We start from the raw sequence: 25828 nt of genomic DNA on the forward strand, positions 1-25828 counted from the left end.
GATATTTTGCTAGATCCAGTCTTATGTCAGTAAAGTGTCCTGTTTTCCAAAGATTAGAGTGCTGCCAATGGCAGCTCAGTTCAGGGTGCAGAAGTATTAGCTCAAGTTGTCTTTATTTCCCAGAAAACATCTGTTTGGACTCCCTACATAACTTTAAGGTCTCTTGAACACTACCCGTTTCAGAAAAACATTGTAGCTTCATCCACACATTATATTCACTGCATGTGTACTTTATAGATGTGTTCTAAATTATTTTAAGTGTAATTGGTTCCCTCCAAGGAACTTTGGGAATTGTAGTAGTTTTTATGGTGTTAAGACTTCTATGGTAGAAGTCCATACATTTTCCAGCTTTCTGGAAGGCGCTATGAACATTAAGCTAGTTTAAGGCTCAGATCCAAACACTTCATTTGTTCTTCAAATTCTTTGGGGCTGGAGAGAACTTTTATTCTACCTCCTCCTTCCAGAATAGGAAACTAGCACCCAAGAGTTGACAGTTCCACTTGTCAGTTCAGCAGCACACAGTGCTGGTTGTGTTCATCCCACTATCCTTTGCAGATAGAACAATCTGCATGCTTGATCAAGGTGAGAATCTACCATAAGACATGGACAAAGAAGGTATTCCAGGTATTCTCAAAGAATTCACTCTGTTCAGTTTTTAAGTTTGAAAATGAAAGGCTGATCAGTTATAGTTGTGTGGCATGTATGAAACTGCCACGGGTCTACTCATCTTAATTTTTTTTTATTTTTTATTTTTTCAATTTATATACCGCCCATCCCCAGGGGCTTTGGGTGTTGAACAGTTAAAATCAATAAAAACAAAAACTAAAATCAATACCAAATGTAAGCTCAGTACCATAAGAAAACTCCTGAGTCTGTGGGTGCTGTGACCTACATACTCTAGAATCTAGTTGTTGCTGTGAAATACCAAGGCAGGGACTGATCACACTTTATTAAATCTGAAGTGTGTGTGTGATATATCAGCTATATACTGTATTTCATATCCACCAAGTGCTTGATAGAGTGTTTTAGCAGTTATAGGTGGCTGGTGGATTTTTTGGATCTCTTTATTTAAGTTTTCATCCTAAAGTCCTGATTTGTGCAATCACAATGTTTTAATTTGCTTCAGAAATGTATGGAAATGAAGAACACTATCCTGGCAAAACAGAAGGAAATGCACAGTTCGTTGGAGAAGGTAAAACAGTTAATCCGCCTCATCCAGGGCATCAACCTTTCAAAACCAATAAACTCCGAGGGCAGTTCATTAGCCATCTCCAATGGCATGGACTCTGCTAATAATGCGAATGCTGCCACCTCCACCCCCACCTCTTCCCCCTCCCAGAGCTGCATGGTGAACTGTAACAAGGCTGAGGAGACAAAATAACATAGCACAGTAAGAAGGAGCCAGGGGGAAGGCGGCAAGGAGACAGAGCAAAACAATAAAACTCTCTAGAAAAGCGAAGCTGGATTTCTTCTGGAAAGTACAGAACTCTTTTGTTCCAGAAAGAGAGTGAAGATGCTTGTGCCAGGCGGCACCAGAGTTGCCAATTGATCCTCCTTATTCTGTGTGTACGTGCAAAGTTTGGACCATGTTACATGAATAGTGCCAGCTGGAGGTTCTTAGCCAGCACCATGCCAAGTTAAATAATATATTTACTCTCTCTATATTTTACACCAGTGTGTGCCTGCAGCAGCCTCCACAGCCACTATAGGTTTGTTTTATTTTTATTTGGGGGTGGGGAGCAGGGAGGAGGAGCAGGTTTCATATCCTATCTGCAGACCAGTTTGTTTAGCTAGGGAAATGTCAAGTCCAAAGAGCCTGTGGGCTTTTCCTGTTTCTAAATTATCCATACTACTAAACCAAAAATCCAGAAATATGAATGAACAAGTCCTAGTGTCCTGAGGGATGGGCGGGACCAGCCTATCAAAATAAGCAGTATTCACTATTGGTTAGATGGGAGACAAAAAAAAAAAGGAATGAGGAAGACTTTTTTCACTAAGAATTCAGCACATTTAGGCTAGGATTGCTTGACTGGAAGCTGTTAGGTTATCCTGTTTTTTCAAATCAATAAATTAAATGCATTGCTGATTTGGTCATCAAGGTGATTCGGGAAGCCTTCACTGAAAAAAGGGGGAGGGACTAATGTGACCAGGGTGGGTATCTGGAAGAATGTGCCATGACTGAAAAGAAAATCCTAACCTTGTTTTATACATCGATCAAGCAAACATAATATCCCTAACAATGCAGCATATGTCCCAAACATCAAACCCAAGCAGATAAATGCCTGTTTCCTTCGTTTCCTTTCTCTTTGGGTTACAAATGTAAGGAATAGAAAAGCTGTTTTTTCAGGCTGACAGTCCAATTAAAGAGGTAGATGGGACCTTGCATGGTATAGATTAGAAGTAATAGTGTCAGTGAGATACAGTGAGTCTTTGTGAGTCCGTGTGTCATCGTTTTGGGCACTGTTTTTTATGCAAGGGCAAAATCTTTGTATCTGGGGGAAAAACAACTTTTTTTAAATTAAAAAAAAGATATTGAGGTCTTCCTAGTGTTACTTAAAATAAGATCAAGGTAAGAAACATTGTAAAAATTACAAAAGTGCTATTTGTTTCCTAAACAAGTGATTTCTATTAAAAAGGTGTCAGAACTGGAGAAAATACTGTGTACTTAGATTTTTTTTAATCACAGATTTTATTTATGATGTTGCCATTCTGCTGTGTTTCTGTTTGAAAGTGCACAGGGGTGGCTGTCCAGAGATGGTCAATTGTATCCAATCTACAGACTTCCTTGTTTCATCTGTTACTTCACTTAATTCTCTCATGTGCTTACAACTAAGAACGAGAGGGATGGAAAGCACTAGCAGTATTATTTGTCAACAATATGCTTCTGTTGTATTATAGAACCATAGATTAATAGGTATGTGGACACAAAAGGAGTTTCATCTTGAGGTTATAGTAGTAGGACAGTTGTCTGTTTTAGACAGATTGCCATGGTAATTCATATTATGCAGAAAAAGCTGATGCTGGACATCAGATGAATGAGTCTGACACATGCTTTTGCATATATGAGGGCAGTAAGCCAACACTTTATACCCATTTAAATCCTTGGAAGCATTCCCTTTTATCCTCAGTCAAGCCAAAGTTGACCCCTGCATTACCAAGATAAATATAAGCAGAACTCCTCTTTCAGAGACAGATCTCCTGTGATGGGAATGACATCTTTTAACTGTCCTTTTGTAAAAAAAAAAAACTATGCATCCCAAAGCACTTTATGTACTTTCTCTTCTGAATCTCATTCCTACCAGCTACATTATTGTGTCCATTCCTTGACTTTCTTCTAGCCTTTGTTCCTTTCCCTTAAGGATTCTTCCAGCTTCCATGACACTCTTATGTTCACTGTTTTTAGAATCCAGCAGCTGATCTTCTGTTTTTAATGCATATCAGTGAAAAGTCAGGCTTTATCATCAGCTGCTGCTCTTTTGTAGTAAAGCTAGCAAATCTCTTAGAGAACAATATCTGTAGGTAAAACTTGCAGGCAGCTGGTTGAAGATTTTGAAAACTGCTCAGATGAAATATAATGTACAGCCCAAAATATTATTGAGACCAAAGGTTTGGTATGCCTGTACAGTGTGTGGTGCATCAAACCAAACACAGCCACCAGCTAGTTATGGGCAGCATATCAAGTGCTTACTTAAACCACCAAGTTTTTGGGGGGGGAAAGGGGGAATTGCAACAACGCGTGTCTGGAGGGCTGCATAAGATGATTTTGAGAGTAATTGGTGGAAAACGCATAAGCATAATGGTTAAGGCCAACTGTAAGAAAAGAAACTCTTTTCTGAACCAGTTGTCTGTTGTTGTCCTCTATGGCTGACCACTGGCAGGCTAGTGAACGGCGCTGAGTTCTAGTCAGTTGGCCTTGCAATGCCTGTGTGCCCCTCCTTATCTTCAGCTCACACTTTCTCATGTGCATGTGTATGCGTCATCCTTGTGTGTTTTCTTGTACTACTGAGAGCATCAATTCAGTTAGGATGGCAAAATCCTAAATGAATTGGCCATGATGACCTAGCATCCTATGATGCCAAGTGGGAGGAGTGGAGAACTTCACGTTATGATAAAATTTGGAGAAGCAGCCAAAAATGGCATCCTCCTTGTCAAGTTCTCCTTCTTCTAACATTCAGTAAAACTTCACAACATGATGGTATCCAAAGTCAGGCACACTCTAGTATGTTACAGGAGAGAATAGGAAAACTCTACATGGGGCTGCTGTTTCTGTTGCCAGTCCCATGTTTAGTGCAGCTCATAGTCCTGCCCTGAGGTAAGGGAGAACTGTGTACCATACCTTTCACTTGAGAATTCAAAAACAGAGCCTCAGCAAGGAGGCAGTAACACAGGGGGATAAGCATTAAGAGTCTAACACTTTATTGTACTAAAAGTGTAATTAGTTGAGGAAAATGTAGCTTGTGTTGAAAGTCTGCTTTGGGTTGATCACACAAGAGCATTTGTCTCTTTTGACTCATATTGACATCAGTAATAACTTTGCTGAGCCTACAGTTCTGGAGTGCAGTGATTTCTAAGTAGCCAAGAGAAGCAAGACTTCTTGCCCACTATTCTGTGAACTGTTTGATTTTACAATTCTTCTGATACAGTGTGCTTTTTTTCTCTTCTGTTCTAGAATCAAACCAGAAGTTAAAGGGGAAACAAATAGTACAAAGCTGTTTCCTCTTCCTATGAATGTCAAGCAGATGTAATATTGTTTCTAGATTCAGCTTGTAGGAATATGGTACAAAAGACAAAGTCTAGTTGGGACCTGTTTCTTTTGCTGGAAGAATCCTTCTATACACTTCTTAATATCAGGTTTGCTGAACCGAAAAGCTGTAATTGTAAACACCTTATCTGTCTCTTACATTAGAGACATTTTTTAAAATTGATCCTTAAAAGTAGTTATTTTATCAGCACACATAATGATTAGGATCATTCAGTTTTGAGCTGAAAATTGTTACTGGATCAGGGCAAACTGTTAATTTAACCTGCAGATTCTAAAATATATATTCCCATTCTAAAAGTATGAAAACTGAGGCAACAAAGACAAGAGAAGACACTGGGATTATAAACAAAGTAATTCTATGTCCAATTATAATTTTTTTAAGTAAACCCAAACTTCGTTCTTTACAGCTAATGTATCATGGAAGCAAAATTGAAAGAGTAGAATGGATAAGATTTGCCATTAATTGTGGCTCAAACTAAAACAAGAAAAGCCTTCTGGCTGGAAAATGTTGCCATTCTAACAGCTATTTTATTACAACTGTTCCATGGTCCTCCTGTGGTTAACTAAATACAGACAAACAGTTGTAAGAATTTAGTTGGCAGCCAAAGAAACATTCAGAAATGTCATTTGTACCATGAGACAACATGCTTTATAGAATCCTAAATGGCTAGTTCCTTCCAAGTGTAATCTTAATCTTGTTCTTTTACATCTTCCTCCTAAACGTTCTTCCCACTGAACTTTTTTTTGTGATGTCTTGTGTAAGCCCCAAAGTGTACCCCATCTAAACACAAGGTGGTGCAACAAGACTTAGAACTGGTATTTGAGGATACAACTGGAAATTTTAATCTGCCCACTTGCATAATAAAAACAGAATTGTGTGGGCAGATCTATTAGTTATGATGTAAGAAGAAACCTTTCTGGGTTATCTGGTTTTTCTGTGGTGCTTAAAAGTAACTTTCAGATAACCTGTTCTGCTCCTTCGCCTCTTTTTAAAAACTTTTTAAAAATGGTACAGTTGCTGAATCCAGCATTGCTGTACACACTGACATGCCCTTCCTCCAAACCTGTGTTGAGATTGTTGTGTAATTCACCTTGAGTCTTAGTGAGAAAGGCAGACTATAAATATCATAAATCCTGAAGCAAATAGTAGATTGTAGGCTATGGCCTGCAGAGTAGCCATTCCCTCCCCCTCACAAGAAATACATGATTGTTTTCTATGTGGAAATGGGAAGTCCTGCAGTTGGGTCTCCATTAGGTTAAGCAAAATGCAAGTACTAAAAAAAAAAGAAAGAAATCTTGTGTGTTTTCCAAGATTGACTGCAGCTTTGTGCTAAAGCTACATGCAGCACCTGTAGGGTACCTGCAAAAGAGGCCACAGGCTGAGCACAAAAACAGAAGGACCTGAACTGACAGACCATAGCAGCAATTTCTTCCAATTAACTGAGGATAATGAAATACCTCTTCGTTAAAGTTCTATAATGTCTTACAAGTGTTAAATAGGTCTTTGCAACACCAGACCCACTCCCTGGTAAACTAACTGTTCATTACCATCTGCATCAGTCTTGGCAGCTTCTAATTTTAAATATTATTGGCGTAAATAGTTAACTTCAGCATTTCATCCACCTCCTTTTTCCCTGCCGGTACTTCCTCTGCCTGAGTTTCACGCTTTGCCTTTCTGCCTTCTATTATTGGTAACCTTCTTTCCACCACCCTCCTGCAGCCATACCTGCAGTATATTTGCAGCCATATCCACTGAACCTAGTGGTGAGTCCACTCATGTCACACCTGCACATCTTAACACCTGCATACCTTCCCATCATCACCCTGGTGCTAAGGGGAATGGCCTCGCTCAGAGAGTCTTGAATTTCAGTGAAAATCAGGCTGAACTTTTCATTAACTGCTGTTTCATCTTCCATCTGAGCTGAACACAGCAAGGACAACTCCCTCCTGCATCCTTCCTCCTATATTCCCACCATTCCAGCATTGGAGCCCATCTTTAACCCCCTATTCCAAGCATATGACATCACAGTCACATGACTGGAAAAGGGAAATCCAGAACTGTGATCCACCAGTGTCAAAATTGGGGCAGCCAACAAAGACCCAGGGACAAGACTCAAAAGCCAAGAACCAGGAGATATACCACTGTAAGGAACAAGCCAAAGGTCTGAGCCCTGAAGGAATCTTCTTCACCAGTGAATGAACAATGCCTTACTATCCTGCTGCTCCTTTCAGATGCGTTCACAGAGAAACGGGAGCCCTGTCATCTTTGTGACACTCGTGCACCAGCAGTAGGGCCTTCCAAAAAGCAGAAAAACTGTTAGCACAAGAGGGGCTTCATGACTCAGCAAATGAGATGTGAGACCCATCTGAGGGGTTTGAGCCAAGTGTTAAAAAACACTGCTTTATTTAACACACTCATGGAAAATCCAGTTAGTGCCAACTTCTTTTAATACTACCAGGCCAGTAGGGACTGGATACTCTGTTGGGCATCCTAGATACAGTTGCATTTGGAAACTGTGTCACTTTGGTCATAATTGAATTAGCACCTATAGAACAGTCTACCTAGCTTTTCGAATCTGTGTTCAATGTTACATCCATCTGTGGTAAATTTTGTTGCTTCATTCCATCTTGCAGTCACAGACAAACTGCTTTGGGCTGCCTGCCACCGAGATACCTATTCCTGTAGCTAGGGCAGACATTGCTGTTTATGCTGCCATAATGCTACTACATGGAATAGGTCCCTGGGGAGACCTGTATATGAGAAGAGGTTTCTGCCCTAACTGCAAAAAAGTCTAGATGAAAAGAGATGACCTTTGACTTTAGGGCAGAGGTCATCTGCCCACCTATTGAGTTTTTCAAAGGAACACTGCCGCAAAGGTACTTTCCCTTCTGCTCATGTTTATGCTGGATAACTTAAGCCTAATTTGTGCTGCCTCTAGCCTAAATTCCCACATTGCTTGTAAGGCCTTCTTTAAATGAATTGGGTACCACCATACTTTCACAGATCAATACCCTGTGAATAGTGTGTGGATGGATAACTTGGTTTGGTTGGAGGGGTTTCTTTTTTGTGGTGCTGGTTTTTTTTTTTAAAATAGCCTGGTTCTCATAATGATTTGCAATCTCTTTGCTGCCTTCTTTCTGTAGCCTTCCAGTCCCTTGTGGGTTCGGTACAATTGTGTTTAGATTTAGTCTATTGAAGTGGGAAGAAAAGGGGATGCAGAGTAAATGATTAATTTGTATTTATTTAACATTTTACTAAATAAAATTTTTTTAAAATCTTGCCTCTTTTAGTTGTGTTTATCATGCAGCTGCAGAGACTTTGGCCATACAAAGAGACTTGGCCAGGAGAAACCTCAGTTTAAAATACCACTTGTTTACAGCAATCCTGAACCTTTAGCTACATTCAGGAAAATTATGAACTGCAAAAAGAGTGCAAACATAACAGCCAAGTCACTTACAGAAACTACTGTAGGTTGTGGAAGGCTGTTTGGTACTGTTTTACTGTGGCATTGACTTTAATGAAATAGGACCTGTGGGTTGATCCAAATGTTACATTTTTAGACTGTGTACTACACATTGATGCAAAAAAAAAAATGACGTTTGCAGGCTTGAAAGATGTATACTTGTGTTAGGAAACCAGCTGCTGGTTCAGGCTCCCTGCCAACTCCATCCATTTTTTATACATTTATTTGTGTCCTCAAATGTGGTCCTCAAGGCAAAGAAAGCTCACTGCACCTTCAAAGAGAACCAAGAACCTAGCAATAAGTGCCAGACTATACGTGATGTCGATATGACCTATTCCCTTTGAATCCTGTCAAAGTGAGGTAAGGCAGAGCTTTAACACACGGCCTATGTAAGCAGAGTTGAACCATGTCCCCCTGATGCACATTTCTCCTTGAAATTGATGTTTGTGATTTTTAAAAGCCATTTTCTTTCCCAGTAGGAAAGAAAGTATTGTTTTGTGACCAGGAGATCCACTGGGAGAAAAATGGGGTTTGAGTTCCTGGAACGTTGCCTGGTGTTGTGAGAGGCATCTTACATCTTCTCTGGCTTGAATTCTTGGTACTCTGTGTAATCCTTAACCCAGTGAACTTCAATATGGTACTCATGGGCCTGCTGATGGTTTTCCTGGTGCCCATTTGCTTCCACAAAGCTCCTGTTCCCTATAGCAAACAGCCAGTTCTGATTTTCCTCTACTTTCCTGGGGTAGGTAGTAATTCAGAAGACTGCAGGAGGCATTTTACCTTTGTGTCTGCAGGTCACACCTATTCAGAAATGGCTATCTCCAGCATAGGAGGTGGTTTTGCTTGCAGTCTCTATGGTTGTGATTTTGTGATTGCCCCCACCAAAGAAGCCATTTTGTGCTGGCACCCAATCCCCATCCTCTGAATTTTGAAAGTTCCCACAGTTTCAGTAAGACTGGAAACCCTTGCTTTAGCCAAAAGTCCTTCAAACAGAGTCAGCCCCTCATTTTTGTTTCTAGCTTTCAACCTACTCTGTCCTGGCAGTAGTTCATACCCTTCCATTAATGGGAAGGAGAAGTAGAAAACTCAGCAGTGAGAACAGGGAGTGGCGCTCACAAAGCCAGACGGATCACTTTTTATAATGGAACTGGGAAAAGCAGAGTCACTTAGGCATTGTTTATAACATGTCCCTGTAACAAACAAACGTTTGTGACAAAATAACCACACAACTCCCTCAGAGACTTGAAAAAAGAATTTTACATTTTTATTTTTTTTAAAAGACAAACAGTTGTTCCCGCTCCATATAATGCTCAGCTTGAGGCAGTTGTCAGCATTTGCTTCAGCATGCCTCTGTTTGGGACAGAACTCCAGTTGCAGCATGTTGGGAGGCACTTGCGTGCCAAGTTAATGCCACAAAATACAAAAGAGAAATAGAATCTAGTAGCAGAAGAGACTGGAGCTGCTTTTACCCCAAAGGAGATAAAGGAACTATTAGACAGAAGACATTCAAATGATATACACCCTGGAATAAATCACCTTAAATAAATAGCAAGCAAAGATAGTGCTTGCAAGTTGTGCCCTTCTCCTTGTGCTCCAGTGTTTGATACCTGTGAACCGATGTTAGGCTTCAGTTGCTTCCAGCACAGGGGTCCAGCCCCAGCATTCATTAATAATCTTGTTGCATCCATCTGGATTCTTTCCTTCCATAATCAAAATGAGCCCCTTTGATGATCAGGTTCTTCAGCAACTTAAAGACCAGCAACCTATACAAAAGGACTCCTTCCAATGTTGCAAACATTTTTAACACTCTCAGCTGTTAAGGTGGGAAGACAATCTGAACCAACTATAGCTACATGAGTAAAACCCAAACAGGATGTTCCTACTTGTACTACCCAGAAGATACTCTAAGTAGATACTATTGAAAAAAGCAGCACTTTAAAGTCACATTCCATCAGATTGCAAAAGGGAGGCAGAATTTCATGTTCCTCCATGGAAGAGAGAAGATGATGCTTAAATTATTCTAATTGTGCCAAAGAGGGTAAAGGTGGATAGATCAAGCAATGATTACTAGCCTTGAGAGCAAAACAGAACCTCCCTATGCAGAGTCGAAAAGAGTCCAGTAGCACTTTTAAGACTAACCAACTTTATTGTAGCATAAGCTTTCGAGAATCACAGTTCTCTTCGTCAGATGCATCTGCATCTGATGAAGAGAAATGTGATTCTCGAAAGCTTATGCTACAATAAAGTTGGTTAGTCTTAAAAGTGCTACTGGACTCTTTTTGACTTTGCTACTACAGACTAACACGGCTAACTCCTCTGCATCCCCTATGCAGAGGCAGTATACCAGTATGTTCAAAGTGCTGGGCAAAGAGAGCAAACAACAATGCTGTCTCTATTGTGCCCTGCTTATAAAGCACCTGGATGGCCACTGTATAGCAGAAATATGAGTTTGATAAATCTTAGTTTGAATAACCGCAATGGTGGGGGCAGAAAATCACAACTAGAAGCATGCCTGAAGCACAGCTAACAACCATTTTATGAACATGAACATGAACAGAAATATCAAGCACCATACAGAAAGAGATTTCTAGGTAAAGATCCATTTCCTTTATCAGGTATTGTTGACCATAAAATACTTAAATCTCAAGATTAGTTTGGAAATTAAATTGTTTAGAAAACTTGAAGTCATTTTTTCAGCACATTACACACATTTTTTTAAAAAGGAGATACCAAATCTGATGTCAAGATTGACGTGAGGTCCATCACATTGAATAGTATTACTAAAAGGGTAAAAGCCACAATGACCCAAACTGCATTAAGGAGGATATTGATCACTGATGCTGTATTGGTTTGCAATAATATAAAAATTTCAACAAAATTCATTAATATTCTTATGACATTTTAAATCTGCCTTTTTCCAAGCAAGGACACAAATTAGATTACAATCTTAATAAAGCATAGATCAAATCTGACCATCACAACCAAATCACCTTCAACACAATCAATATAGCAAAAAAATCACCCCAAATTCAACAGGCTATAGCATTAACAGATTTTTTTTTAAATCACAAAACGCCCACCTAAATAGCTTGACTTCTCATTGCCTCCAAGAGACCAATAATTGTTGGGACCTTCCTGACATCCTCAGGATGACCATTCCACCATGTAGGGGCCATTATTGAAAAAGATCTGGACACAGCAGACACTGTTCTCACTTGCCTGAAGGAAGGAAATCTTTAATGGGCTTTGGTCTATACAGCAGAGCTGTGACAGCACTGCATAACAAGTGAAGCACCCCTGAATATACGGGCCTCCCAGGCCATAAAGGACTTTTTAGATAATCCATCAATACCTTGAGCAGAGCTTGGAAACCAGTAGACAACCACTGAAGCAGTTGCAAACTGGCTATCACAGCTAGCTTCATGGAGCAGGCAAGGTACCCCATTCTGTACCAAATTGTCTTCAAGGGCATCTCCATGTAGCGTTCATGTTACAATAGTTCAGCCTTGAAGTTACTGTGGCATAAATCAATGTTGCCAGATCAGATGAGACGAGGTACGGGTTTGGCTTCCAAGCCAAGCAAAGATTCAAGCAAGCATTCTTAACAACTAAGCTGCCTGTTACTCTAATGGCAGTGCTGGATCTAGCACAACTCCCAACTCCTCACTGAATCACACAGAGGAAACCAGAACCTGTCGACCGTAGGGAGTATGGTATCCTCCTAGACCTCAGACTTCCCAATCAGTATCACCTTCATTTTGTCAGGACTCAACTTCAGTTAGTTCACCATCAACTATTTGGTCACAGCTGACAAGCACTGACCCAGGATGCCACAGCCATTTCTGGTGACTCAGACAAAGAAACAGAAAGCAGGGTGTTGTGGTGAAATGATACTTCACCTCCAAGTATGTGCATAAAAATTAGAATGTTGGATGGTGAACATTTAATCTGCTATCTGTAAATGCTAAGAGGGTAACCTAAATCCAGCCTAAATGGTTCCTAACTCTATAAAAGGTTAATTTAGGAATAAGTGGACCAAGAAATTCTCTCTTAATTCTTAGCCCGGTGGTGAGTGAAAGGCAATCCTACTTTTGGTTGTTGTGGGTTTTCCGGGCTGTATTGCCGTGGTCTTGGCATTGTAGTTCCTGACGTTTCGCCAGCAGCTGTGGCTGGCATCTTCAGAGGTGTAGCACCAAAAGACAGAGATCTCTCAGCGTCACGACACTGAGAGATCTCTGTCTTTTGGTGCTACACCTCTGAAGATGCCAGCCACAGCTGCTGGCGAAACGTCAGGAACTACAATGCCAAGACCACGGCAATACAGCCTGGAAAACCCACAACAACCATCGTTCTCCGGCCGTGAAAGCCTTCGACAATACAATCCTATTTTTGTTGCAGAGGAGGGTTGGAATAAAGCTGGAGTAGTGAACACGTCATTAAGTTCTGGTGGCTTGGGACCTACCCAGCTGAATACGTTCTCCTTCCCCCATGGTAGAAAGAAGTGCTTGTGAGGCCGTTTTGCACAGATGTCATCCATCATGAAATCTACTGCTGATCTTCCTTAAGGTCTTCAAGACAAAAAACACAGGTAAAGCCCCACAAGACAGACCCTAGACTTATAATTCCTAATTTCCAACAGTAATCTTCTGCATCTTAAAACATCTCTGCATTTTAGAGTGGTCTGGAAGTAATTACAAGGTCAACAGTAGTTGATATTGAAACAAAATGGGTCTTTGCCTAGAAATCTGTTGTGCACATACAGTGTTTGTGCTTGTTATTTTTACAATGTTCTTGTTGTACTGAGTGTTAACTCCACTTCAGACCTCAATCTGAGCTATGTATTTGCAGCAGAAGAGACATTTGCACTGTCCTTTATCCCTGACTCTTCATAGGGTGCCTGTTATGCTGATACAGCTTTTAGACCATTTCAGGCTAAGGCGTGGTAGTGTCCTGGATCACATTCACTTTGAGGAGGAGCCACATCCACACCAGTTTTCCTCCCACTCAAGGAGAAAGTGGAATGAACTGGGAGAGGAGCAAGGCAGGCACAGCATAAGCTTCTGCAATGACAGTGCTTTTAAGAAGCCCAATTTGCCATCCAAAGTATCAATAAAATCTGATCCATGACTAGTAGATAGGCATCTCTTCAAATACAAAAAAAAGACACATATACAGTCCCTCCCGAATACATCTACAAATAGCTATGAACAAGCTATTCAGGAGCTGAAAATTATTCTGCTAAAAAAAGTGACAAACTCGCTACCTTTCCTAATTAATTGCATAGTCTAATTTGCCAATTTTCAAATTTGGTTTCAAGGTGTAGCAAAAAGAAAAGAAGAATATACAGAAGGAGAGAAACAAGGATGATGGAGAGAGCCAGGGACAGTATTGATGGCAACAGTCCTGGTCTTTGACTGAACTGGAGAGAGTAAATTAATAGAGGGTTGAATTCAATGTCTGTAAATGCAACAAAAGCTGTAAAATCCACCATTCTAACAAAGGATTAGGAGAAGGTATTCTGATGATGGGAGCTTTTTAGTGGATGAGGGACTCAAATCCCACACTAGTGGATGAGGTGGGGACTCAAATCCCACGCTAAAGCTACGTGTGCTACTTTCCCACCCTCCCTTGTTGCTTCCAAATCCTCATTCCCCCCTCACCCGTCTCCCAAAATAATCCTGAATTATTAGAAACCCTTAATTTGGAAGTCCCAGTATGCAATGAAGCACGTGACTAGGAATGTATAGAATTTGCCTAATTTTGCCTGGGCGCAGAATTTAGTTTGCCACAGAATCTGCATGGCCTTGAATGGTGGTGTGTGTCCTCAGAAATGACCACATTCATACCTTTGTCCAGACAAGGAGTGTACCACCAAGCTATCAGCAGAAGATGACTCTAAACGTCTCCAGGAAACAAGAGCCTTCTCCCACCAGCAGGCCAATTATAGCTCCTTACGCAGACAAGTCGAGGATTCCAGTCCTCCGTCACAAGTGCCTCTCAGCAGTGAGGTATTTGAGTGCAGCAGCACCATACTTGCGTGACAGGTCCTGGTGGAACTCTTCCCTCAGGGTCTCCAGACAGTCCCGGTAAGTGGCACTCAGACGGAACTTGGAGATGTCAAAACTGGGGGCATGAGGCATGTGGATCATGAAGGCATTGGGCAGCACCAGCAACTCGTACTCCTACAAAAAGGCAAGAAGATGCTGATGGAGGCAGCTTCCTTGGAAACCAACCCTGACTGCTTGGAAACAGAGAGAGGCAGCCTCGGAGGACCTAGCTGCATGCTTACCTGGGCATCAAGTTCCATCACATGGGACACTTTGTTCCAGCCGAAGCCAACAAATCTCTGGTCATACAAGGGGCAATCATGCCTTACTACAACGTAAGGCTCAAAATGTGGCTGCCACTCTACACGGTATGGCACTGTGGCTGTCCGCCACTTGGCATAGTCTGTTGGAGCATGGCCCTGTGGCCACACATGATACCTGTGCATGAAGACAGAGTTAGGTTCATTACCTATGAAAGTTCTGTTCTGAGACAGGCTCCCATGACACAAGCTCCTCATGACTGACAGTTTCAGGTAGGTAGCCGTGTTAGTCTGCAGTAGAACAGAAGGATTTGAAACCAATGGCACCTTAGAGACCAACAAGGTTTTCAGTGTATAAGGGATAGAGTCAAAAGTTCCTGAAAATCTTGTTAGTCTCTAAGGTGCCACTGGTCTCAAATCCTGGATCACCTCATGCTCTCCTCATTAGTCAATGAATTTGGCAGCAACAAGACGACTCACACAGTGAACTTGCTTAAGAAATCACATTTTGAATTAAGAGGCATAATTATCGCCACTTGGTTCTGTACTTGCTTCAGTAATCAGCACATAAGAGCAATTCATACAAAAATGTGAACATGAAGAACTACAGTTGAGATCCATGGGTTCAAGTATCTGCTTTGTCATGAGCTCACTGCTTGCCTGGGCTTGTTAAAACCACCAGCTCTGTTGAAAAAGTTTCCCCACTGACCTCTCAATGTTGATTTTTTATTTCAAATGTGTCAGTCTGTACACAAAGGGGAAAAAATGGACACCAATCTGGTATCAAAATAACAGTATTCAGAAGCTAATGGGTGAACATTCCAATATTTATTTATTTATTTATTCGATTTTTAGCCCTCCCTCCCCGCGAACAGGCTCAGGGCAGGGTACAATAAAATTCTCAATGAGCATTTAAAGTATAAACATATATAAATAAGATTTAAAATACTAAAAACATAAATACATAAATACCTAAAACAGCATATCAGATGGCAGCCCCCTCCATTTCCCCAATCTGAACATAACAAACCAAGAGGAGTGGGTGGGGGCCATAGTTGATCATGTTCTACCAGGACATTCTACTCCTGATCTTGAGTCCTCACTGTCCTCCAAAGACCCCCCCAAGTTTCAGAGAGATTACACCCCAGGAAAGGAATGATCCATGTGTCATTCCCTTTGTTGTCATTTTCTCTTCACAGTGGCAAAAACGGGACTCTCTGCTGGAAGTACTTTGAAGGGTTAAAGCCAGGAGGAAAGCCAGAAGGAGTTCAGACAAAGTTCAGTCCCTGCCATTGCCAGGGGAATTGATTGAAAGGCCCCAGACTGTCTGGCTTGACGAATGGCTGACTAAGGCAACGAAGGAGGCTTGCAACGACCACTTGTTCGTTTAGAAAGGAGCCTCACGAATGGCTTGTTCGCGAACAGACGAACAGGCTCTTCGTAGGTTTTTTCCGTTCATAATGCTGTTCATGCCCATGTCTACTTTTGACCCCCACAGTTTAATTATAGTTTCCTATTTATGTCAATGTATCTGCCAACCAAGAACACATTTCATGCATTTGATGAAGTGGTACCTAGTCTGCAAGAGCTCATGCTACAGAAAGTATATTATACATATAGATTAGCCAGGAGCTGGATTTCACATACACTTACTTAACAGGTTGCAAAGCCCTGATCAGATTGTAAAGCACTAAGCATCTGGTTGTGTGCTCTAGGTCCAGAGGAAGAACTAGCATGTATGAACTTGTCCTAATCCAGCACCTACCTGAAGGTATAGAGGGAGCCCATGTCCAGCATGGAGAGCAGCTCCGCTTTGGATTTGGGGAAGGTGAGGCGATAGTGTAGTGTTTCAAATGCAGGCACAATTAGGGCTGCCTTCCTTTGGGGCAGCTCCAGCTGCAAGATGGAAGTCCTGAAGCACAGAAGAAAGGAGTTGTTTGCTTGTTGCCAAATTGGCGGGGGGGGGGGGTGTCCAAGAGTCACATGTCCCCTCCTGTGATCAGTCGTGGATACTAGTGTGTTGGAATTGTAGGGTTGGGGACTCTACAGCTTTACACCAGTTGGGAAAGGACAAGTTACAGCAAGATATAGGGAAGGAAAGAGGTGCACTCTCTGTCTGAATGAATCAAGACCCCAACTAGAGGAAAAGGAATTTGGCTAATTTCCAAGGTTTTAAGACCTGAAGATGGTTGGGAACTACATTGCTCATTACCAGATTTAAAGAATGATTTTGAGGACTACTTTATGCCTTAACTCAGACTGGGAAAAGAACTCTCCGGAACTCAACAAGAGACATACCTGAGGTAATGATAGAGGCCGTACATAGGCAGGAAGTCAACATCTGTCAGAAAGACATAAGGCGTCTGCACATTCTTCAGCGCTATGTTGCGCAAGAAGTTGACTGGGTAAAACTGCCCCTCCTTGTACACAATATGATAGGCAACATTCCTGCGGCTACCAAGCACCTCCGAGGCCTGGGCATAGCGCAGGAATTGCTGGGCCTCTGCATCAGACATGTACAAGGCCAGGCTGATGGGGCCAAGCCAGTGTTTGCAAATGGCTTCCAACATCTGTAACCTGCAGACCAAAGAGACAATCAGGAGCAGAATACTGCCCTTCCATAGCAGATGGTCTCTCAGCAAAACAACAAAGAGCAACAGGGCCAAGACAAGCATAGTGCACACCTAACTGCAACTATTTCTGATCAAGCACTTTCCAGGAACTCCTCCATCCCGTTGGGGTGACAGAATTTCCCCAGCATTTTATGATACTGAAACAGCTGCTGCATGACAAACTGGAACTGTAGTCCAGAGGAAAAGGAGTTTAACATCTTTCTTATATGCAGTTTCAGCTGCAATCCTCAACCTCCACCCCCACTGGTCTTACTAGCACTGGAATGAGAAAGAGGACATGCACCCTCTTTTCCTCTCTTCCAGGTCTAATCACAGCCCCAGAGGGGAAGATGTTGCTTTCAACTGGTGGAACTGCCCAGTGGAGGGAGGAATTAAGCCTCCTCTGTCCTGCACCACTGAGCCACTCTGAATCAGGGAGTCACGCAGCTGCTATTTCCCTATAACAACATTGGGCAGATCTGTGCTTGGACCTCTCAGCATCACATCCAGTTTGGCCCTTATTTTCAGTGAATCTGCATTTCCTTCTACTGGGAACTAGATAATGCCAATACAAAATTAACAAGATACCACCTCTTTGCCATGCCTAGATGGCCCAATAATTAAAGAAGGCTGCCCAAAAATATATCCCCATGCCTAGTGGAAGGGAGAAGTTCAACAGATGAAGGCCTCTCAAGGCCAGATGTTGACAAATCCTAATATGGAAACAAATAGTCAGGCCCTTCATTAGCAAATAATTCTCTCCTACCTAGCAAAGTGCCAAGATTCTGTATTTCCAAAGAGTAATAACTAAAACCCAGTATGCATCTAGGTCAATATTCAGTCTAATGAATGTCTGGCTGCTTTCAGCTTCCACGACCCCCAGATATCTGATTTTAGCAAATACAGCCATGGAACTTTGTATCTGTGTGTATTTATATTGCCTTTGCTGTTAGTCTAACAGGAACCATTAGAATTCTTCCTGTAGGCAGTTCTGTTTTAGTTTTAGTCTTCAGTGGCCATATTTTTAAATATTTGTCTGTACTTTTGAGTGTTTGAAAGCCAGTGAGGTATAGTGGATTGGACTAGGATTTGAGAGAGATGTTCAAATCCCTCCTCAGCCAAGAGGCTCATTGGGTGACCTTTGGCCAGTCATTCTCAGCCTAACCTACCTCACAAGGTTGTTGTGATGATACAATAAGGGAGTGAATCACATACATGGCCCTTGGTGGAAAAATAGGATAAAAATGGAATAGATGGATAAAGAGATCAGATAGATACTGTTCTTTTTCAAAAAGTAAAAAAGTTTACTTCTTCCAGAAGCCACGCGCCACTGGACTGTGCCATAGCTGTTTTAACAACCAAGTCCAATTAGATAGCCTTTTTGGGCCAATGAACCCATATCAAGAGCCGCAAGCTGGCAGAACAGTGGAATCTATGGCAGTGGACATCATGCCTTCCTCATCTCCTTTCCCATCTGGTACCTGTCCATAGATAGCTGAGCTACAAGGGTTACATCAGTTGTATCAGTCAAGACTGGGAATGCATATTGCAAAAAGAAGAGGTGCACGCGGTGCTGGATAAGGCTCTGCCTCCGAAAATCATAACAAGGATCATCTTCATCCAGCTCTTCCAGGGCCTGCTGGAGCTGAAATATACATAAGTGAGAAAGGGGAGGGAAAATGTTCTTTAGCTTTAATAAATCCCTACGGAAGGACAACAGAACACTGACAAAATACTGTGACTATGCAAGGGCAAGAGGAGCAAGGGCAGAAAGCACCATCAAAACTGAGCTGGAATGAAGATGTCCCACTTTTTAAAAGCTGAACTTGCTAGGATTCCATCTAAGCCAGGAATATCAAATTACTGGCTTAAACATAGGGTGTTTGGCCTGAGGGGCTACCCCCCTCTCAGTCCAACTATGGGGACTCTCCATTTCAAAGATGCCAAGTAAGGAGAGCAACAGGCTCTATTACCTGGCCACTGGACAAATTAGGAAGGTTGGCACAGCCAAAAAGTTCCCTGCGTAGCAAGTTGCCATCATATTCCAGAAAGGTCAAGTAAAGGTTCCGGAAGAACTCCACATGCTTATTCTTCACTCGCAGCTTCTTGGGGGAGTTCCAGTGAATCACCTGAGAATGTAAAGCTGAATCTTAAGCCCTGCTGCAGAAGCCAATTCTACTCCACATCCTAAGCATAAGTCCCTCCAGCAGACAGTTTCTGCAGGCTGAAGACAAGAGCCCACCATTCCCAGAGGGTTCCAGAAGAGAGATTCCTGATCAGAGATGTAGAGGGAATTTAGGAAAGCCATTGAAGAAATGCCCACCTTGAGATCAGACACCTCCGTGTAGCACTGTTCTGAACGGGTATGATCAGAGAGCTGCACATTCCAGAAGCAGGGGAGTCGATATATGAGTGTCGGACTCCGCTTGATCACTGCATTAAAGATATCCTAGAAGAGAGGATGTAATTTACACTATGGATAGGAGGGCATTCTGGAAGGGGTAGCAAAGCCCCAGGCAGAAGCAAGTGGAGTCAAATTAAGACAACATAAATAGATCTTTATTACACAGGGACATCTAATCACAGCAAAAAAGAAAATAAAGGGGGTGGGGAATTCAAACTGGAAGGACAGCAAAATCCAAAGGCTCAGAACACCTGCCTGATCTGCCAGAGAGGTTGATAGCATGTTCATGAGCTCCCGTTCGGCTGTCAGGCGCCACATCTGCTCCCAGCCAATTTGGCGCAGGTGATCCAGCCGCAAGAGGATCACTCCTAGGGAGGAGATGAGAGAAGCATTACTGCAGGGGGGAACGGGCAAAGCATTTACTGCACCCCTGAACTCAGCACTGGAAAATGCATGCTGTAATTTATGCCTTTTGAAAGGAAAGCGCTTTGTTTTCCTAGATCCCCAATCTTACTGCCATCTCCCTTCTAAACCACAAGGCCTTCTGGCTAGGAATGCCCATTAGGCATCTTCAGTGACCAGCTGAGGCTGGGAAAATCTTCCTTATACATACAGAGAGGGATGAATGTTCCAAGGGAAGGGGGGAAATCTGCTCTTTTATGAACAGAATTATGAGAATGTATGAAGTGGGAATGGCTGCCCTCCTCCTCTCCCAGTTTCATAGTAAGTCCCCATCAGACAATTAAGATTAAAACATACAAGTCACATCCATCCTTTTTCTTACAATTCACTGAGCAGTATATAATCCTTCACATGAGGGGAAAGCCACTAAAATGGAATAGGAGAGGGGAGGGCTACATCATATTTTCAAATGTATGGAGGAAGTACCTTGGGAAGCAAAACCTTGCAATGGAAGGCTGAGACTGATCTACTGCGGAAACCAGCTTCCTATACTACAGTAGCAGAGCACCTCTCTAAGCCCATCTGTGCCCCTGTGGAGGGAAGCCCACCTCACCAGAAGCACAAGTGAGGCTTTGTTTGAACAAGCAGGTCTGTGGCCAGCCACCAGGTGGTGCCAAGAAATCCTGGCAAGAAGAACAGCAGCAGCTGAAGCGCCCACGCTTATGTGGCCATTTTTCATCTGCTGAGAAAAGCAGCATGCCTGCAGAAACTGGAATTGGGAGGCGCAAGCTTTCAGCCTAACTTCATCTTTGTTTACTCACATTCTGTAAATGTTTGTTAACAGCAATTCAAGGCTGTATGAGGTGCCCACTTCAAAAGCTGTTTGAAGTATGAAGGACTATAGATGGGGGGTGGGGCACCAAAAAGAAAGAGAGCAGTTGAAGCAACTCTGATGATGGCACCAGCAAGTGTCAGCCCCCTGCACCTAAACATGTGGTGTCCATCGGACCTGAAGGCCTTTAGTGAGCTGTTCGCTCCACCCAAGAAGTACTTATAATGAGAGCAGCTAAGCTTCCAAGAAGCCTAGCTCTGCTGAATAAACCAGTACAGTGCAAATGCAGAGTTATTTTCAATATGAGTGCAAGTATTAGTGTTGGACTATGACTGGAAACCAGAATTTTTCAAATCTCCAGTTCAGACATACAGCTCAGTTGGTGGTGATCTTTACATTTGCCTTTCACTCTTCCTTCAAGGAGGTCACTTTGTGAAGCAGGTGAGGTTGAAAGAGAGCATCCACACTACAAACTGCAGTGTATTCTGGGAACTGTAGTTCTCGAGAAGGTTAGGTAGCTCTAAAGGAGACTTCTCTCAAAATTGCAATTCCCAGGATTAGAATCATACAATCATAGGGTTCTTAGAATTGGATTAAGGACCCTTAATGGATTTCATAGGACATTCCGACTACCTCCCCCCCCCCCCAACACCCCCAGTGAACCCCTGCTCCATGTCCAGAAGATGGCAAAACCAACAGGATCCCTAGCCAAACTGGCCTGGGGAAAATTGCTTCCTGAACCCAAAGTAGCAATCAGCATTACCCTGGGCATGTAAGAAGGGGTCACAAGAACTAAGTACTGATATGACCCTTCTTGCTCTCCCTCTCATGATCTGCCTAGATTCACAGAATCAGCACTGCTGTCAGATGGCCATCTAGCCTCTGCTTAAAAACCTCTAAAGAAGGAGAGCCCACCACCTCCCGAGGAAGCCTGTTCCACTGAGGGACTGCTGTAACTGTCAGGAAGTTCTTCCTAATGTTTAGCTGAAAACTCCTTTGATTTAATTTCAACCCACTGATTCTAGTCTGACCTTCTGGGGCAGTGGAAAACAACTCCACACCATCCTTTATACGACAGCCCTTCAAATACTTGAAGATGGTGATCATATCACCTCTCAGTTGTCTCCTCTGGAGGAAGCCATGATAGTTAAACTAGAATGAATGAAGTGTGCAATGTATGACCAACCAAAGAGGCTTGGCCAAGGTCACCCAGGAAGCTCCTGAGATGAAAGAGGTATCTGAACCCAGGTTTCTCACAAATAAACCCAACATTCTGGCCACTGCATGACACTGTACGGGGCTGGTGGAAGGGTCCTTAATCCAAACCACATACCCCCCCCCCACAAATGACCCTACATGCATGCAGTCCTCTCAGATATGTGGGAGCTCACCTGTGTTAAAGCCACGTCCCAATGCCGGCCATGGTTTATGGTTCTTCCAGAGATTCCCAAGGTACCAATCGCTTTGGTTTTCCACCAGCCCAATCACCTGTTTGTCTGGATTATGAGACAAGACAAATGAAAAACAAAGCAAATAGCAAAATGCTTGACAAATCGTTAGGTCTGTACTTAGGAATTTAATATGGACAATCTGAGTCCTAGGAGCCAAATAGCCATAAGTCTGCAGTAAAATCTGCCACCTACTAGATAGCAGTTTTCAAAGAAGCACAGTAACTGTGAAGACTATTTATTAGAAAATAACCTTATGCAGTATCAAAGCCAAAAAGCTACACATAGCCTCAGATAAACATGTGAGTACCTCTTCAAGAGGCAAGCACCACTGTTGGTCAAAATTACGCCCCCCCTTTTCCCTCCTAGACAGCAATTACCTGAGAATTTCCCCAAGACAGCCCACAGTTCAGCAATATCAGTGGCAAAGGTGATGTCTGTGTCCAAGACAATGACCTTGGAGAGGTCAGAGGGCAGTGCCTTGGTGAGAGTCAGCTTCATCAGCCCATAGATTCCTGAGTAGTGCTTGTTAGGGATCCAGGACACCTCTGGCTGCAACAGAGACAAACAAATTAAGAACAGGGGAATAGGCAGGCCAATATTCTAGTATGTGGGTAAGACCAAATCCTAAACTGCACTTCTTCAAGCCATGACAACCATGAAATTATAACCAAAATGGGAACATGACACCGTCTTGATTGTGATTCATGAGCTTCTGAATTCAGATCTAACCCTACTGTGACAATGTAATGTTTTCCCACTGATGCATCTCCTGGCCCTAAGATGGAGATACATTAGAGCTTCTGTCCCCTGCAAACAAGCAAACTCACACCAATTCACTTGCAAAAGGGCCAAATGGAATGAATTGTTGCTGATTCCCACTGGGTCTAAAAGACACCTCGTACAGTGGGGGTCTAAAAGAAAGGACCTACGCCGAATTAATAAGAGCTCCCTCCCAACACATACACACACGCACGTGCGCATGCATGTGCACACACAATGAATAACCAATGAGAGAGTAGAAGAAAAAAACAGCTCCCATCTCCAAGGTCCTCCTCATTCCATGCAATTCCCATCCAAATTTTCCATAGGGAGCTGATCACTTCACAGAAACCCACATCTTGGAAGGGGGGGTGGGGAATCAAATGAAGAGTAGAATGAGAATACAAGCTGTGATCTACATATCTTGCCTTCAAGTCATCCGCATCGTAGAAGCTAACATGGACTGAGGGCACCATCCAGGACTGGAACAGGGTCTGAAGTATCTGCTGTGCCACAAGGTCAGTAATGAGATGGAAGTGGAGAGGGTTCTTCCTGTCAAATGAGAAATCAATTAATACTCACAAGCAAGACATTTTATTTTGCAAGACCCAAGCCATCTCCTGACATTCTCCTACTCTTATATTGCAGCCAAGCGCCATGGTGGCTACCTATCCTTTCCCAGCCTATATAGCACAACCATGTCATCTCACGATCCCTCTCCTTGCAGGAATAAGGAATCATGGCAAAGAGGACCTGAGCCTCTTATATAGCTCCCCTACACATCCACATCTGGGGTTTGGAAGTAAAGGTTCAAAGAATCATCACATTTTGAATACTCTTCCCAAAGCCTAGAAAAGCCAAAGGCGTCACTACATGCTCAAATTAAAAACAGCCCACCTTTCACCTCAGGTTACCTGTGGAAGAGGATGGATTTCACCAGGGTAACTACATCACGACTTGCATTGTACCCAGCACACACAATTGCAACATGGATGAGCTGTGCAGAAACACAAGATGCCATCAGGGTTGACCTTGCAACCACAATTCACCATGACAGTCCCTCTCCTCTTTCTTTTCTTTCCCCATAGAGCTGGGCATGAAACAGTTGCTTTCCTTGCCATTATACATGCAAAATTACCTGACCTGCTTGGGTCTTCACACCTTGACCTCAGTCTGCCTACTTTGCTACTGATTCAGATGAGAAGTTAATGGTTTTTGTCCTGAGAGCATAATAGACAAAATGCCAACCAGGGAAGAGCTGGGAATGGCAACCAGCACAAACCATTTGGGCAGGCCTCCTTAAGTGCATTATCACTCCAGGTAACAGCTTCTTGGGTGGCAGATGGGAACCACTGCAGTTTCTTTTCATTACAGCTGCTACTGCAAAAGAAGTCTCCCAGTATCCAAGGCAGAAAATAAGAAGGGAATATGGCTGTGTATTGTCGAAGGCTTTCACGGCCGGAGAACGATGGTTGTTGTGGGTTTTCCGGGCTGTATTGCCGTGGTCTTGGCATTGTAGTTCCTGACGTTTTGCCAGCAGCTGTGGCTGGCATCTACAGCTGCTGGCGAAACGTCAGGAACTACAATGCCAAGACCACGGCAATACAGCCCGGAAAACCCAAACAACCATCGAATATGGCTGTATCCAATATTTTGGGAAATGCAGTCTGTCTACTACTACTACTACTACTACTACTACCACCACCACCTCCAAATCCCTCCTACCGTGGAAAGAGGAAGCTTTACCTACAAGTGACTCAGCAACAAACAGAACTTCATCTTTACCTCACACTTTTGCACCATCCTCTGCTTGGGGCAGCCAGTGTGGTTGCTCCTTTCTTCACCCACAACATCCTGGTCTTCCGTGAATGGTGACCCCTGCTGGCTACTTTCAATCCCACTTTGAACCTGAGACTGCTTGAGTTGCAGCCGCAAGAGCAGGTTTTCCTCTTCCACTTTCCGCACCTGGGACTCCAAGGCATCATGGTCAAGATACCGCTTTGGCTGTTCTCCAAAACAAGAGGAAGGCAGGAGGGAAGGCCCATCTACAGAGGAAAGCCCCACCCCAATACAGTGAGTTAGAATAGGGGAATGTATGACGTCAGGACAAGTTAAAGCCAGTGAACTTCTAATTCACACAAGAGAAATAAGATGGAGGAGATTCCAACTTCACATAACCACTGAGAAATATTTAGTACAACTATATTGACTTTTGTAATTTCAAGATGAGAAAAACAGGTTTCGCTTACCGTAACTGTTGTTCATGTAGGTCTTCCGTGCAGGCACACATGGGACTGTGCACATGCAGGCCTGCCGATTCCGGAGATTTCTATAGCTTAATAATACTAGGGGGTGCTCTCGCCTCCCAGTGCACATGCGCAGCCGTTTTCCCGTCTAAACGGCCTTATAGGAGGCGGAGCGCCCCACACATACCCTCAGTTCCCCTTTCGCCGCCGTAAAATATGAGAATACCAAAATAACTTACAGCGGGGAAGGAGGGAGGGCATGTGTGCCTGCACAGAAGACCTAGATGAACAACAGTTACGGTAAGCGAAACCTGTTTTTCATCCACAGTCTTCCTGTGCAGTCCCACATGGGAAGATTACAAAGCTTAATACCTGGGTGGAGGTGCCACAGACTTGTCACTCAAAAATCGAATGCAAAACTGCTGAGCCCACTGCCGTCTCCTTCCGATCAAGGACATCCAGCGCATAGTGCCTTATGAAGGTGTCCGCTGAGGCCCATGTCGCCGCTCTACAGATGTCATGAAGAGGGACACCTCTCAGAAGAGCCGCTGAAGATGCCTGGGACCTAGTGGAGTGGGCATGCACCTCC

General features: G+C 43.0%; 2 protein-coding genes across 9 annotated transcripts in view; one reads left to right on the plus strand and one right to left on the minus strand.

Moving 5' to 3' along the window:
- Positions 1-2645, plus strand: part of PHF21A (PHD finger protein 21A) — a 315804-nt gene extending 313159 nt beyond the window's left edge. For all 3 annotated transcript variants that reach the window (XM_054971002.1, XM_054971004.1, XM_054971003.1), the window contains one exon: positions 1127-2645. In XM_054971002.1, the coding sequence (XP_054826977.1) occupies positions 1127-1381 (255 nt within the window). In that variant the 3' untranslated portion in view covers positions 1382-2645. The remainder of the gene's footprint in view (positions 1-1126) is intronic.
- A 9868-nt stretch (positions 2646-12513) lies between these two features.
- LARGE2 (LARGE xylosyl- and glucuronyltransferase 2) overlaps positions 12514-25828 on the minus strand; it is a 35441-nt gene continuing 22126 nt past the window's right edge. For 5 of the 6 annotated variants that reach the window (XM_054972411.1, XM_054972410.1, XM_054972407.1 and 2 more), the window contains 13 exons: positions 24779-25038; positions 23908-23990; positions 23422-23545; positions 22612-22783; positions 22175-22279; positions 19805-19917; positions 19469-19594; positions 19119-19274; positions 18627-18790; positions 16832-17110; positions 16299-16445; positions 14516-14711; positions 12514-14408 (listed from right to left, as the gene is read on the minus strand). In XM_054972411.1, coding sequence (XP_054828386.1) covers positions 14211-14408; positions 14516-14711; positions 16299-16445; positions 16832-17110; positions 18627-18790; positions 19119-19274; positions 19469-19594; positions 19805-19917; positions 22175-22279; positions 22612-22783; positions 23422-23545; positions 23908-23990; positions 24779-25038 — 2123 coding nt within the window. In that variant the 3' untranslated portion in view covers positions 12514-14210. Of the gene's footprint in view, positions 14409-14515; positions 14712-16298; positions 16446-16831; positions 17111-18626; positions 18791-19118; positions 19275-19468; positions 19595-19804; positions 19918-22174; positions 22280-22611; positions 22784-23421; positions 23546-23907; positions 23991-24778; positions 25039-25828 lie in introns of those variants that run through there. The other variant, XM_054972412.1, reaches the window with a different exon arrangement.

The sequence above is a fragment of the Eublepharis macularius genome, chromosome 2, assembly GCF_028583425.1.
Source record: "Eublepharis macularius isolate TG4126 chromosome 2, MPM_Emac_v1.0, whole genome shotgun sequence".
In the NCBI taxonomy this organism is placed as follows: domain Eukaryota; kingdom Metazoa; phylum Chordata; class Lepidosauria; order Squamata; family Eublepharidae; genus Eublepharis; species Eublepharis macularius.